Source organism: Diplotaxodon limnothrissa, linkage group LG7, assembly GCF_057381915.1.
Source record: "Diplotaxodon limnothrissa isolate DT_005_m linkage group LG7, D_limnothrissa_male_GT1.1, whole genome shotgun sequence".
Taxonomy (NCBI): Eukaryota; Metazoa; Chordata; class Actinopteri; order Cichliformes; family Cichlidae; genus Diplotaxodon; species Diplotaxodon limnothrissa.
The window spans coordinates 59,505,452-59,518,483 of record NC_140602.1 but is presented as its reverse complement, the minus strand read 5'-3'; the positions used below and the strand labels follow the sequence as shown (position 1 = coordinate 59,518,483).

Sequence of the window (13,032 nt, the reverse complement as noted above, 5' to 3'; positions counted from 1 at the left end):
AGCAATACAGACTGAAGCACATGAAAGTTTGAGTTGCTTGATATTATTTATTAAACTGAGAATCAGATTTAATTACTCATTACACCTTCACCCAACTGATGGTACCTGAATGCTGGGCATAACCAGGCTTGGCAAACTGTTTGGAAAATTTATAAGCAAACAAATGGTTTATGTCGCATCAGAAGTCCAGAAACGTGGTGCACCACGGTAGAAAATATGTGGCGACCCCTAACGGTAGAAGAAGAAGAGGAAGGTGGAGGGCGGCATAGCGTTCGTCCGGCCTAAATACACACGAAGAAGAAGAGGAACAGGAAGAAAACCAACACATCGTCACTAAACCCAGTTGGAAGACTGCTGAGTATTTGTAAATTAAGTTCTTCTTCCTCTACGCCGTTGCTCGGCTCATTAGTCGTGTATAATTATTAATTAATTATTATTTCTTTTCGGAATAATATTTAGCTGATGTCACCGGTGGTATTAGACTTAAAAATGAATAACAACTGTGTTGATATTTGATTTCACTTCAACTTTCGAGGTGAAACAATAGCAGAGACAGCAGAACTGAGATGAGCTGAAGACCCGAGGAGAGGACACCACTGCAGACTGTGAGTTCTACAAAGAAGCCTGCAAGCCTAGCATCACATCTTTTTAAAAAAAAGAGATTTTTAGATACGAAACGTTGCCATTCAACTACCAGCCTTTGTTGTACACTCAGCGGGTTCTCTCGTTAAGGTGTTTAAAGTGTCTGAGCTTTACTGTACGTGACTTTGAGTATAAGAATCTTTAAAATTTACGTAAAAAGTACGTATCTGTGTAGAAATATGGTTTCGGTAGGAATTCACTATGGATTATTATATCTCAGTATCGACTTGTTACTTTGTCCAGAGAAATATTTGTGTTGTCACGTGCATGGCGGAACTATGTCTATGAGGTTAAGTCGCTAAAGGCAGAACAAAAAGCTCTTCCTAAGAAAATGTGAAATAAGTGTGGTGATTTAATGTAAAACAGAAATTATACAATTCTAAAAAGCTTGAAAATTGATATTTGGTATGAAAACACATTCCAAAGCTCGTCTTTGGATGTCAGCTGCCTTTTATTCCATTCTTTTAAGACATCCTGCACTGCTTCTGTGAGGTCTGTGCTCTGGGAATACCATCAGATGGCAATATATGTGGTTCCAAGGAGACTTTATGTCCTCTAGAAGTTTATATGAATACTACTTTCTGCTGAGTTTATGAGCTCACTCACTCATTTTGTGTAAAGTAAAAATTAATTGAACCTGAAATTCGGATTCATTAACCCACAAGACCTGTTGTCACTTATTTTTCATGTGGGTTTTGTGTATGTTGGCCTTCCCGTAGGCTTTACTGAATGGCTTCTTGATAATGATCCTTCCACTGGCTCGTCCCTTGAGTTAGGTGCTTTTTTAATGGGATGATTCATAGGACAATGTTAAGTGGCTTAACAAACAACAAAAAGACATTCCTCTGAGAAAGGCCAGGTACTAGTATTGAATTAAAAGTGAGTGAAAATGCAGCCAACACCAGAAGAGAAACTTTGAAAGACTTTCAGAAAGCCTGGAGAGTTATTGCTCAAAGAACATCTGGATCATTGGAAGCAAAATATGAAGAATTGTGGAGTGGCTCAGAAGTTTTATATAGCTGTTGTATGTTGAAGCCTTGAATGGCTTTGAAGCTTCTTCCTCATTTGTCTCTTTATTCAAAAGAGAAATAAGGAAGGAGATGAGTTTCAGGTTTAAAAATTTTGTCAAATGCACAGTACTGAGATACACAACACACAGCAGATTTTTAAAAAAAAAGAGCTTTAAAAGCTATGTACATATTTATACTACATCAGTTGTATGTGCAGCAGACAGCAGTTGGTGTTCAAGACAGCTGTGAGAATGCGATTGAGTGTGCAGGAATGTAGATTGAGGTAATCTGAGGTTATAAACTCCTGTCATGTGTTTTGGAGTCTAATGGCATTGAGTTCTTTTGTTTACAGGTCCTAGATTTCACACTTCTATACCTGCAGCCTCAGGGTAGAAGTGTGAACAGACTTTGTCGAGGGTTGTGTGGGTTTTTTGATAGTTGATCCTCTGCAGAGAGGGCAGTGGATTCCTAATGACCTTTACAGCAATCTTCACTCTACAGGCGTTTGCAGTTCATAGCATTGGCAATGCTGTGCTGCAGCAGATTCACGCTCTTGCGGGTACTCGGCTTTCAAAGCTTTAAAATTAACAGACTTTTGACAGCCCAAAGGAAGAGGGGTCCTAATGGGACTAGCTACTGTGTTAAGCCAAGTTACATCCTTGCAGCAACATGAGCCTTGCTTAAAACCGTTTTTTTTTGACAGTTGTGAAAATGACGTTTGCCAAATGAACTATCAATAGTTATTTTTTGCACTGGATTACTTTAATACGGGTTAATTTTTACAAAATGGTGAAGTAAGCACATCTGGAATATAAACCCACACATTCAAAAATTACCTTGAAAAATGTTGATCTGCACACAATTAAACAAACAATTGTACTAAACAATATCTTATGTTTGCTGTGGTTGTATGTGTTTAGATTTTGTAACATGTATGCTTCCAGTTAGGTGACACCTGTTGAGAAGCTAGAGCTGCAAGTCAGTAGAATCATGGAGGATGACTCCAGGCCTTTGCTGAGTTCAGAGCAGACTGGAGAGGACTACTTGCAAAGAGACTCCACAAATTCGCTAGACTTGAGAACTAAAAGGTAAATGCTGTGCTAATCAGTACAAAGTATGAATCAGTTTCTCTCCTGCCTGTCACATGCCATAGGTTCATGTTGTTCATTTCATTGCTAGATAATAAACAAGGTGCTTTATTACCTTGACTTCTTGGAATTCACTTAGCAAGCAAATACTAAGATGTTAGTTGTGAGATGTGTGAGTACTTCATTTTCCTAGCACCATTTCCTGTGTTAGTGAGTTTTAATCCAGTTCACACAATGATTAGAACCTCTCAAATCTCAAATATTCATGCTTTAATGCATGAATTTTCTTAGTCAAGCTACAGTGTGTCACAAAAGTGAGTACACCCCTCACATTTTTGTTGAAATTTTATTATGTCTTTTCATGGGACAACATTGGCAATAAGACACTTTGATACAATGTAAATTAGTCAGTGTACAGCTTGTATAACAGTGTAAAAATGCTGACACCTAAAAATAACTCAACATACAGCCATTAATGTCTAAACTGCTGGCAACAAAAGGGAGTACACCCCTAAGTGAAAATGTCCAAACTGTCTCCAAAGTGTCAATATTTTGTGTGGCAACCATTATTTTCCAACACTGCCTTAACTCTGGGCATGGAGTTCACTAGAGCTTCACAGGGTCCCACTAGATTCCTCTTGCACTCCTCCATGATGACATCATGGAGCTGGTGGATGCTTGGCCAGCCAAGTGCCTTTACCCTGAGTTTATATAGCAAGGCACTGGTCTTTTTGGAGGTGTGTTTGGGGTTGTTATCATATTGGAACACTGTCCTATGGCCCAGTTTCTGAAGGGAGGGGATCATGCTCTGCTTCAGTATGTCACAGGACATGTTGGCATTCATAGTTACCTCAATTTACTGTAGCCCCCCAGTGCCAGCAGCACTCATGCAGCCCCAAACAATGACATCCCACGTGCACTCAACTTCTTTGGTCGACAATAGCGAGGTTGTTCTGAATGGAACCTGTTCCGTCAAACTACTGTATGGTCTTGACCAGTATGCTGCAGCTCAGTTTCAGGGTGTTGGCAATATTCTTATAGCCTAGGCCATCTTTATGTAGAGTAACAATTCTTTTTTTCAGATCCTCATAGAATTCTTTGCCATGATGTGCCTTGTTAGACTTCCAGTGACCAGTATGAGAGAGTGTGAGTGCACTTAGGGGTGTACTCACTTTTGTTGCCAGAGGTTTATTCAATAATGAAGGTGTCTTGAGTTATTTAGAGAGGACAGCAAGTTTACACTGTTTCAAGCTGTGCACTGACTACTTTACATTGTATCAAAGTGCCATATCTTCAATGTTGTCCCATGAAAAGATATAACAAAATATTTACAAAAATGTGGGGTGTGTATTCACTTTTGTGTGAAACTGTTTATAAGGCCTCATCTGATTGTAACATATTATACTTTAAATAATATAAAAAATGTAAATTGTGCAAATCCTTACTGTATGCAGTGAAATCAAAGAAGTTATGTGTTTTTACGTGACTTGAAAAATGCATGATTTTTATTGACATCTTCCAGGCCTTTCCATGTGGAACGCAAGAACATTATAAATGATGGCCCTCAAGAGACAGTATCTGCGGAGGCTGCTGTACTCAACAGCAGATTACACTACTACAGCAGACTCATGGGGTCTTCTGATCGACAATTGGTAAGTCGAGTTTATTGTCACAACCATGAATGCATCACAACCATAGCTTCTGGGCAAAAAATTTGCCAAGTGCAAACCACTTAAAAACCCCCAAAACAAAACACAGTAGCAACATAAAGCTTATAACATGTTTTGACCAACAGATTGGTGACAAATTCAATATTATTAAATACAATTTTAAAAGCATTTATTCATTGCATGGCTTTAATCCAAAAAAACTGCATTTTGGCATGAAAGCCTTTAGAAAGCCTTGATTATTCTTTGTTGTAGACACAGGCATGGAGAGCTGGTGACCGCGTGATGTAGTAGGGATTCCTAATTTAAAGTTTTCATGGATGAGTATGTAGTCACAAAAAACTGACTGGCACATAGACACATATAAGAATCCTTGTATTCACTGTCTAACAGAAATTGAAATAAAAACTTCAGGAAGTTAAAGAAAATTCACATAAATGCTAGTGGTTTTCCAACAATGGCAAACGTGTTAATCCAAAATGGTGTTAACACATTTGCCCAAAACATTTATGAAATTAACTTGAAATAACTTGTGTAATTTTAATACTAGCTATTAGTTCCTCCATACAGCCCTAATTTTGAGCACTGTCACCGTGGAAGAGATTACTCCTATCTGCATAAAATTATAGATTACCTTTAGCATCTAGCTGTACAAAAGGGCACTGAGTGTAAGCAAAGTTGTTTTTCTTTGGAAGACACAGGTAATGCCATATACTGTGTTACGCTTCTAAAAGAGCTCAGTAAATATGTTTTCATTGTACTTAGCGGTCTGATTTTTTTTCTAGCAAGTAACAGTATTTTGTAGCTGAAATATCCATCCATTTATCAATCTTTGCTTATACAAATTAGGGCCACAGGGCACTGAAGCTTATCCCAGCTGCCATAAGAGACAGGGTATATATACTCTGGACAGGTCACCAGTTAATAAAATGTTTTTTGAAGGCACTAGATAATCAACCTTTTGGGGTTTAATTTATGCTCATCTGGACGTAGCGTATTCAGTGGGAGAAAGGTTTCGTCACTCATCCAAGTGACTTCTTTGGTCTAAGCTGACTGCAGGTTTCCCCAACCTTATAAACAGTGTATTTGCACAATAACTTAAACCAGCCCATTTAATGAACAATATGGTGTGAGGTCAGTTCCTTGATAGTTAATATGCAAATTGTCATGACCACTGATCAAAGACCACTGATCAATTGCCATGAGTACCATTCACAGAGTTGGAGAATGGCTGCAATCACAGTATTGTAAATGGTACTCATGACCATTGATCAGTCGTCTTTGATCAATGGTCTTTGATCAGTGATCGATCTCAGGCTATATAAATTGGTATTATGGACTGTAATCATTTATATTACTTGAAAGAAGTCCTAAGTTTAAGCTGATAACCTTAACTAATGCTTTTAAAGTTCCAAATTTTTGGAAGGAAGCCATGATAGATCAATAGGGCATGTAACATGTCAGAATGTATTGGAAAATCCAGTTGGCTAAATCCACAAAAAGCTGCCTCAGAGCCATAGAGGCAGTACAGGTCAATTGATCACATAGCCTGTCCAAAAAGAAAACAGATCTGTAAAAACTACCAGAGCTCAGAGTACAAAGCTACTTGTTCATTTTGAGGTGAGTCATTTTTCCTGCTGCACTGCTACATCAGATCTTGGGATTCTCCCACCTGCCAAGATCCACTTTAAGCCCTGGTTGTCCCATGCAGTGCACCTGTGTCAAAGCATCTGTATTGTTGTTTCTCTTGTCATCTGTTTTTATTTTTACTTAAAATAATTTTAATTTGCCTTTCTATTGCAATTATGTTTCCATCCACTGGATATGTTAGCACATAGTTGCTTTTCATTTCATGAATTCTCACAGAAAAAAAAAGTTATTGCTACATGGTTATAACTTCAGATTCTAAGGGGTTATCAGCTACCTCCTAATCTTCTTCTTTTCAAAGTTTTGTAGTAACACTGAATTACAAACTGAAGATCTGAAAATGAAGCAAACCTACCTTAATAGGGGGAATGCTATTAAAGTTATCTTTGTAATTCTAAGACGTCATGACATGCACTTTTCTGAAATCTTTACCTTCACCTCTCCATTTTTCCTCCCTAGAGTCCTCCAGATCACGTGATTCCCCAGCCAGATGAGATCTACATCTATAGTCCACTGGGAACAGCTTTCAAGGTCCCAGGCAGTGATCATACCTCTAAAAACCCCAGTATCATCACCATGTAAGCCCTAGCAGTAGTAAAATGTGAAATCCACTGCACAAAGCATGTGAAAGCTACATGCTTTCTTTGTACTTAACTGGATGCATTTAACTGCTTTGATTTATTTATTTATTTTTCTTGTCCCAGATTTGCTATATGGAACACAATGATGGGCACATCTATACTCAGCATGCCTTGGGGTATAAAGCAGGTGATGTGATTCAGTTTACATACTTGATGTTTTCAGCTCATTCAAAACCACACCTAAAATCACATTAAAAACAAAAAAACAAACAAAAAAAACCTTTGTTTGAGAACTTTGTTCAAATAAAGGTTAGTGTAGAGGCCAAAAGCTCAAAATAAATATACAATTTTGACTTTATTTCAGGCTGGTTTCACCCTTGGAGTCTTCATTGTCATCTTCATAGGCCTGCTGATGCTGTATTGTTGTTATATTGTCCTCAAATCACCAAAGTCAATACGTAAGTAATTTTTACAAACTAGGTTTGGGATTAATAGACCAATACTAACAGCTTTCAAAAAGTTTACAATAGTACCTAGTTCACAATGGCTTGTTTCAGATCTCAAATGCTAGAAAAATATTTTTCATTCCATATTAGTATGCAAAATTAAGGCTAATGGCAAATTCTCAACATACACATTGTATAGGGTTCTTTGTGAGAGAGCAGTTATGTTTTTTGTTGTTAGCATTTCTTTAATATGTTGTCATTCACTTTAGCATAACTGATTAATTATGCTCTTTATAATTTGCAGGCCAGAAAGACAATTATACCCATAAATTTAAAAAATAGAGTACCTGTTTATACTTAAAATTAAATGTTTTTCCCCTCTTATTCTCTGCCCAACACTTTTTTTTCAGTGTCTGCATCATAAAGATTTTACAGAATGTTTTGTTCCAGTATCATTCAGAACCTGATCTATAGAGCAATTTATTCCCCAAAATGCATGATGAAAACTAATGTATTTATTGGGATTTATCAGAAGTTGCAGTTTATGAAGACAAGTCTGTCTTCTGCAAAGTGTTACATTTTTGGGTGATCACTGTACAGGAATGTCACTGCTGTATTTGCTCTGTTTAATATCAGTCAGAGCCTGATCTATGGAGTATTCCTTACTACTGTAGTTTAAAAGCTTTTACACTCCGTGACCTGAAGACAGCAGCAACAGCTTTCATCTTACCTACTTATAATGTTTCAAACCTTTACTGAAGTCTGCTCTTAGCAGGTGGACATGGAATATGCTGACTGTATCAGCGAGTCAAAGAAATTCCATCAATTTAACTTGAAAAGCTCTTTGCTTGCTTTGTACATATATCTAGGATATTTCCTCCTGAGTGAAATTGATAACTAGATGAAATGAGAGATTAAAAAAAAAAAAAAAGTGTATTTGTATAAATATGAGTTAACTACTTGTTACATGCGAATATGCAGTGTTGTTAATACATCTAAACACTTGCTTTTAGATCATGGTTGCACCGGTATATTTTTGGCATAGTTACAAGAAGTTATTGTTAAGACAGAAGGTACAGAGCAAATGAATTCAGCCTAAATAAAATGGTGAAGCTTAACACTGAACTTATCGAACATTATTCCTGAATCAAAAAAACAATTTATGCTGCTGCATTTACTAAATGACTTTGCAAAAGAATGTTAGCTCATAAAGTTCACGTTTGTCACCACTGTGTACTATGGAAAAGCTTTTGTGATATATTAATGTCATATTTGGGAACCAAGTATTTACCTCTGTAATTATTCTTTGTGCTCTCCTAGCCTGTGTGGACACATCAGACTGGGAATTCCCTGATGTCTGTCAGTACTATTTTGGAAAAGTTGGTCAGTGGTCCAGCTTGATGTTCTCAATGGTGTCACTTGTTGGAGCTATGGTAGTCTACTGGGTACTCATGTCCAACTTCCTCTTCAACACTGGGCAGTTTATTTACAGTAAGAAACAATGGTTTTATCTGCAAAAGAGTGGAATTATGTCATTCTATACTATTGTTTGACATGTTAATCCTTGTTTATGTTACCATAAGTGCAGCACAGTGACTTCAGAAACATTTTAAGCAAAAACAAAACTCACAGCTCTGCAAGCTTTAATTAACTTTAATTAATATGACACATAGTGGGCCTGATGTTTGTAATAACTTTTTTTTTCGCTGAGGTTAAGCCATTGGATGATCTAAAAGATATTGTTACATTATTTTTCAATTTCTGTTTAAATACACAGAAGTTACCACTCAAGGCAAGAAACACTGAGAAGATCTCTGAAATTTGCACAGAAGACATTTGCATTACACAAAGACATTGTGCAGAAAGATGTAAATTCATTATTTGCTTTATCAAGCTTTTGGCTTTTGCAAGAAGGCTCGTTTCTCTTAACCGATGGCTTCCTCTTCTCTGTCCATAGACCATGTTCACAATATCAATGTGTCAGATTCAGAGTTGGAAACCAATGGCTCAGAAAAAGGTAAGTCACTTGCTGTATGCAAAGTTTCAGCTTTATCATATACCTTTCAAAAAAGGTTATAAATTCCAAGTAAATAATTCACATCCAGGGAATCACAAAGTTACTGCTTTGTAAAGAGGACATAGACCACCTGCATACTAAATATTGTAAAAGTTAAAGCTTTTTGGCCCATATTTCCAGTCTGTTTTCAGATTTTTATTAAAGTTAGAATTAGTTTTAGAATAAAAGTCTGGGAATGTCTGATGGTTAAATCTAGAGGCAAAATGTTTGAAATGAAATAATATTAGTGAACCTCCTCACAAAGACCACCAAACAGACAGCGGTTAGGCAAAAAGCAAAAGGAGACTGGAAAAGCATGTGACTGAAAACAAAGATGTACTTTATGCCTTTGATCTGGTGCATTTTATAATTTTGTGTTACCCAGTTAATTAACAGTGTTTGCTGATATTCTGTTAATTTGTTCACCAGTCATCTGCCCTTACCCAAATACTAACCCTGGAGGGAACAACACCATCAGCACCCTTTTCCTCAGTGACAATGGAAATATGTCCGATGTGAACCCTTTTGAACGCTACTGGAGTAAAACCAACACTGTCCCCTTCTATCTCATCATTCTGCTTCTTCCACTGCTCTGCTTCCGCTCAGCGTCCTTCTTTGCAAGATTCACTTTCCTGGGTAAGACATCAAGAGGTTGACTGGAGCCACAGCGACCCCACCCTGGGTGGGAATGTATCAGGATTATCCAGATGGAAAAAAAAAAACGCTTTCAGTTTTTTCAGCATTGTCCACTCATTTATCTTTCAATCCCTGGCTGCTCCAGTCTGCATGCCAAAATATCCTTGAGCAAGATAAGCCCAGGTTGCTCTTCAATGCAGCCATCGAAATGTGAGGATGTGTATGAATGTTAGATAGAAAGTACCGAAGCTTAGAAGAAAACTTCTATGAGTGGGGGAGGCATATTGTAGTATAAAGCACTTTAAGTGCTCGAGTAGAGTATAAAAGCGCTACATAAGAACCGTTCTATTTACCAACGGCAGTCGCATTGTTTTAGATTAGTCAGAAAACTTGGGCTTCGTATATAGAGGGTACTGGAATTTCTTTACAATGCACTGTTGGCATTTGATTAAAAAGGGGCCAGCATAGAAATGTATTCTTTTTGTCACATCATTTTGACTGAAGGCTCGAAAAAATGGCTAGATCCTTTTCTTTGTAGACATGGAGTTAAGACTGGTGTCTTCTCATTAAGAATTTCACATTTGCTCAAAGATGAATGAGTGGTGAAGTGCAATACTGATCATGGTTTTCCTTTATTTAACATTTGTACTTAGTTAAATAAGCATACTCTAATGTAGAGTAGAGATACGTCAATTCATTGTTAACTGTGGGGCTTGATTAATCTGCTTTCTGTGTTGCATCAGCAATTCATCCATTAATGTATTGATGTCATTCATCCATTTTGTACAGGCACCATATCAGTGGTCTACCTGATTGTTTTGGTCACTGTCAAAGCTGTCCGCCTAGGCTTTCACCTGGAATTCCACTGGTTTGACAAAACAGAATTCTATGTTCCAGGTAAAACTGGTGTTAATGCTTCTTTGAGTGTCTTTCAACAGGAATGTAGATGTATATGTAGATATTGGTAATAACCGAAAGAAATGACACCAAAGATGTCCATAAATTGTGTAATAATATGAAATAACACAGGGAAAAAGCACATGAAGAAAGGGAGGTGCAAAAAGTCATGACACCAGCTGAAAATCTAAATATTATATTATTGAGGTGCAAAACGGAGGTCCATTGGCTGTACACCCATGGAGCCATGTAATAAGGCATATTATGACCACTGACAGAGCAAGTGAACATTTTATCTTCAAAGCTGATATGTAAGAAGCAGAAAAAAAGGGAAAATGTAAGGATTTTGACAAGATTTGATGAGGGCCAAATTGTGATGGCTGCATGACTTGGTCAGAGCATCTCCAAAACGGCATCTTTTGTGGAGGTGTTGTTGGTCTGCAGTAATCAGTATTTATCAAAAGTGGCCCAGTGGTGAACGAGTGACAGGATCATGGGCAGCTAAGGTTCACTAGTGCTAAGGGGAGGGATGGCTGGCCCATGTGGTTTGATCCAACAGTTGAGCTACTGTTGCTCTAATTGCTCAATAATGTAATGCTAGTTCTGATAAAAAAGGTGTTAGAATACGCAGTACATTGCAGTTTTCTGCATATGGGCCATATCCTCAGATCAGCCAGAGTGCACATACTGACACCTGTCCACTGCCAAAAGTGCCAAGAATGGGCATGTGAGATTGAGAACTAGGACATGGAGCACTGGTAGGGGGTGCCCTGATCTGAGGAATCATGTTTTCTTTGATGTGGATGGCCGGGTACATGTGCGTTGCTTCATTCTGCCACCAGGATGAACTATGGGCAGGAGGTAAACCAGCAGAGGCAGTGTGATGGTTTGGCTGATGTTCTGCTGGAAAACCTTGGGTCTTGCCATCCATGTGGATGTTACTTTAATACATACCACCTACCTAAGCATTGTAGAACATGCGTACCCTTTCATAAAAACTATATTCCTTGATTGCTGCGGTGCTTTCAGCAGGACAATGTGCGTTGTCACAAAGCTAAAATGTTTCAGGAATGTTTGAGGAGAACAACAAGAAGTTTGAGGTGTTGACTTGGTTTCCAAATTCCCCAGATCTTAATTTATTCAAGTATCTGTGTGATGTGTTGAACAAGCAAGTCCGATCCATGAAGGCCCCACATTGTAATTTGCAGCAGTTGAAAAATCTGTTGCTAACATCTTGGTGCTAAATAACACAGCACACTTTCAGGGGTCTTGTGGAGTCCATGCCTTGATGGGTGAGGGCTGTTTTGAAAGCATAAGGCAGATCAACACAATATTAGGCAGATGGTTATGTTATGCCTGATGTGTGTGTGTCTGTGTGTGTTCTCAGTTTCTTTACATTAAAGAATGTATCTGTGTTTTAATTATGATCTTTCAGAGTTCAGATTGCTCTTCCCTCAGCTCACTGGTGTTCTCACTCTGGCCTTCTTCATTCACAACTGCATCATCACATTAATGAAGAACAACAAGGACCAAAAGAACAATGTGAGTGTTATTTATCCATGTTCTTCCAAATATTAGTACTCTTCAAATCTGTTTTTTGCTAAGTAAATTTAGATGACACAATTCAGTATCAAAAGCTTTAATTCTGATGCATCTAAGGTAAATTTGGTATGTTTTCAGGTGCGTGACCTGTCTGTGGCTTATCTTTTAGTGGGGCTAACCTACCTTTATGTTGGAGTGTTGATCTTTGCTGCTTTTCCCTCTCCTCCACTTTTTAAAGACTGCATTCAGCCAGTAAGATTTTCACTTTATTGTTATTTTTAAATAATTTTTATGTATGCATTTTTTTTCACCGTATGAAAAATGCTCATATTTTCCCTATACCCATTACCACTTAAAGATGCAAGTAAACCCTTCGATTTAATAACCGATTAAATGTCTTTTGGCAGCAGCAATCTCAGAAAGTGTATTCAGGTAGCTGTGGTTCAGTACAGTGCATTACATTTAGGAAGACTATTCTTCCCTGAAATGAGTCAGTGGAAGCAGATGTTTACCATCTGTGATGTATCTGGGTAAAGGGGCCTGTTATTTTCATTGCACACCATCTACATTGGGTTATCCCTGAGCAGGGCAAAAGATGGATTGTCTTTGTTGGAAGTGAGTTTATCATAGCTTTGCTATAGCATTGAAAGGTGTTGATCTGCTGTGTTGTTAAGTCTTTTGAGATATAGCTGGTAAAGGTAGATCATTTCTACACTAATAAACTGGGCTCAGTGGTTAACATGGTTACTACTGGACAATTTTGAAAATGTAGTCACTGTTAACAATCTATACCCATCCTTTACACCACGTTTTTACCTAA

At 37.8% G+C, this 13,032-nt stretch overlaps 1 protein-coding gene across 2 annotated transcripts in view; it reads left to right on the top strand.

The window, feature by feature from the left end:
* Window positions 1-308: 308 nt before the first annotated feature.
* The window catches only part of slc38a9 (solute carrier family 38 member 9), a 17,328-nt gene continuing 4,604 nt past the window's right edge, over window positions 309-13,032 (top strand). Inside the window, exons 1-13 of one of the 2 annotated variants that reach the window (XM_085358559.1) lie at window positions 309-364; window positions 536-605; window positions 2,597-2,740; window positions 4,263-4,392; window positions 6,514-6,632; window positions 6,759-6,822; window positions 7,000-7,093; window positions 8,402-8,572; window positions 9,039-9,098; window positions 9,567-9,773; window positions 10,563-10,670; window positions 12,106-12,212; window positions 12,351-12,464. In XM_085358559.1, the coding sequence (XP_085214685.1) occupies window positions 2,643-2,740; window positions 4,263-4,392; window positions 6,514-6,632; window positions 6,759-6,822; window positions 7,000-7,093; window positions 8,402-8,572; window positions 9,039-9,098; window positions 9,567-9,773; window positions 10,563-10,670; window positions 12,106-12,212; window positions 12,351-12,464 (1,272 nt within the window). In that variant the 5' untranslated portion in view covers window positions 309-364; window positions 536-605; window positions 2,597-2,642. Of the gene's footprint in view, window positions 606-2,596; window positions 2,741-4,262; window positions 4,393-6,513; window positions 6,633-6,758; window positions 6,823-6,999; window positions 7,094-8,401; window positions 8,573-9,038; window positions 9,099-9,566; window positions 9,774-10,562; window positions 10,671-12,105; window positions 12,213-12,350; window positions 12,465-13,032 lie in introns of both variants that reach the window. The other variant, XM_085358558.1, reaches the window with a different exon arrangement.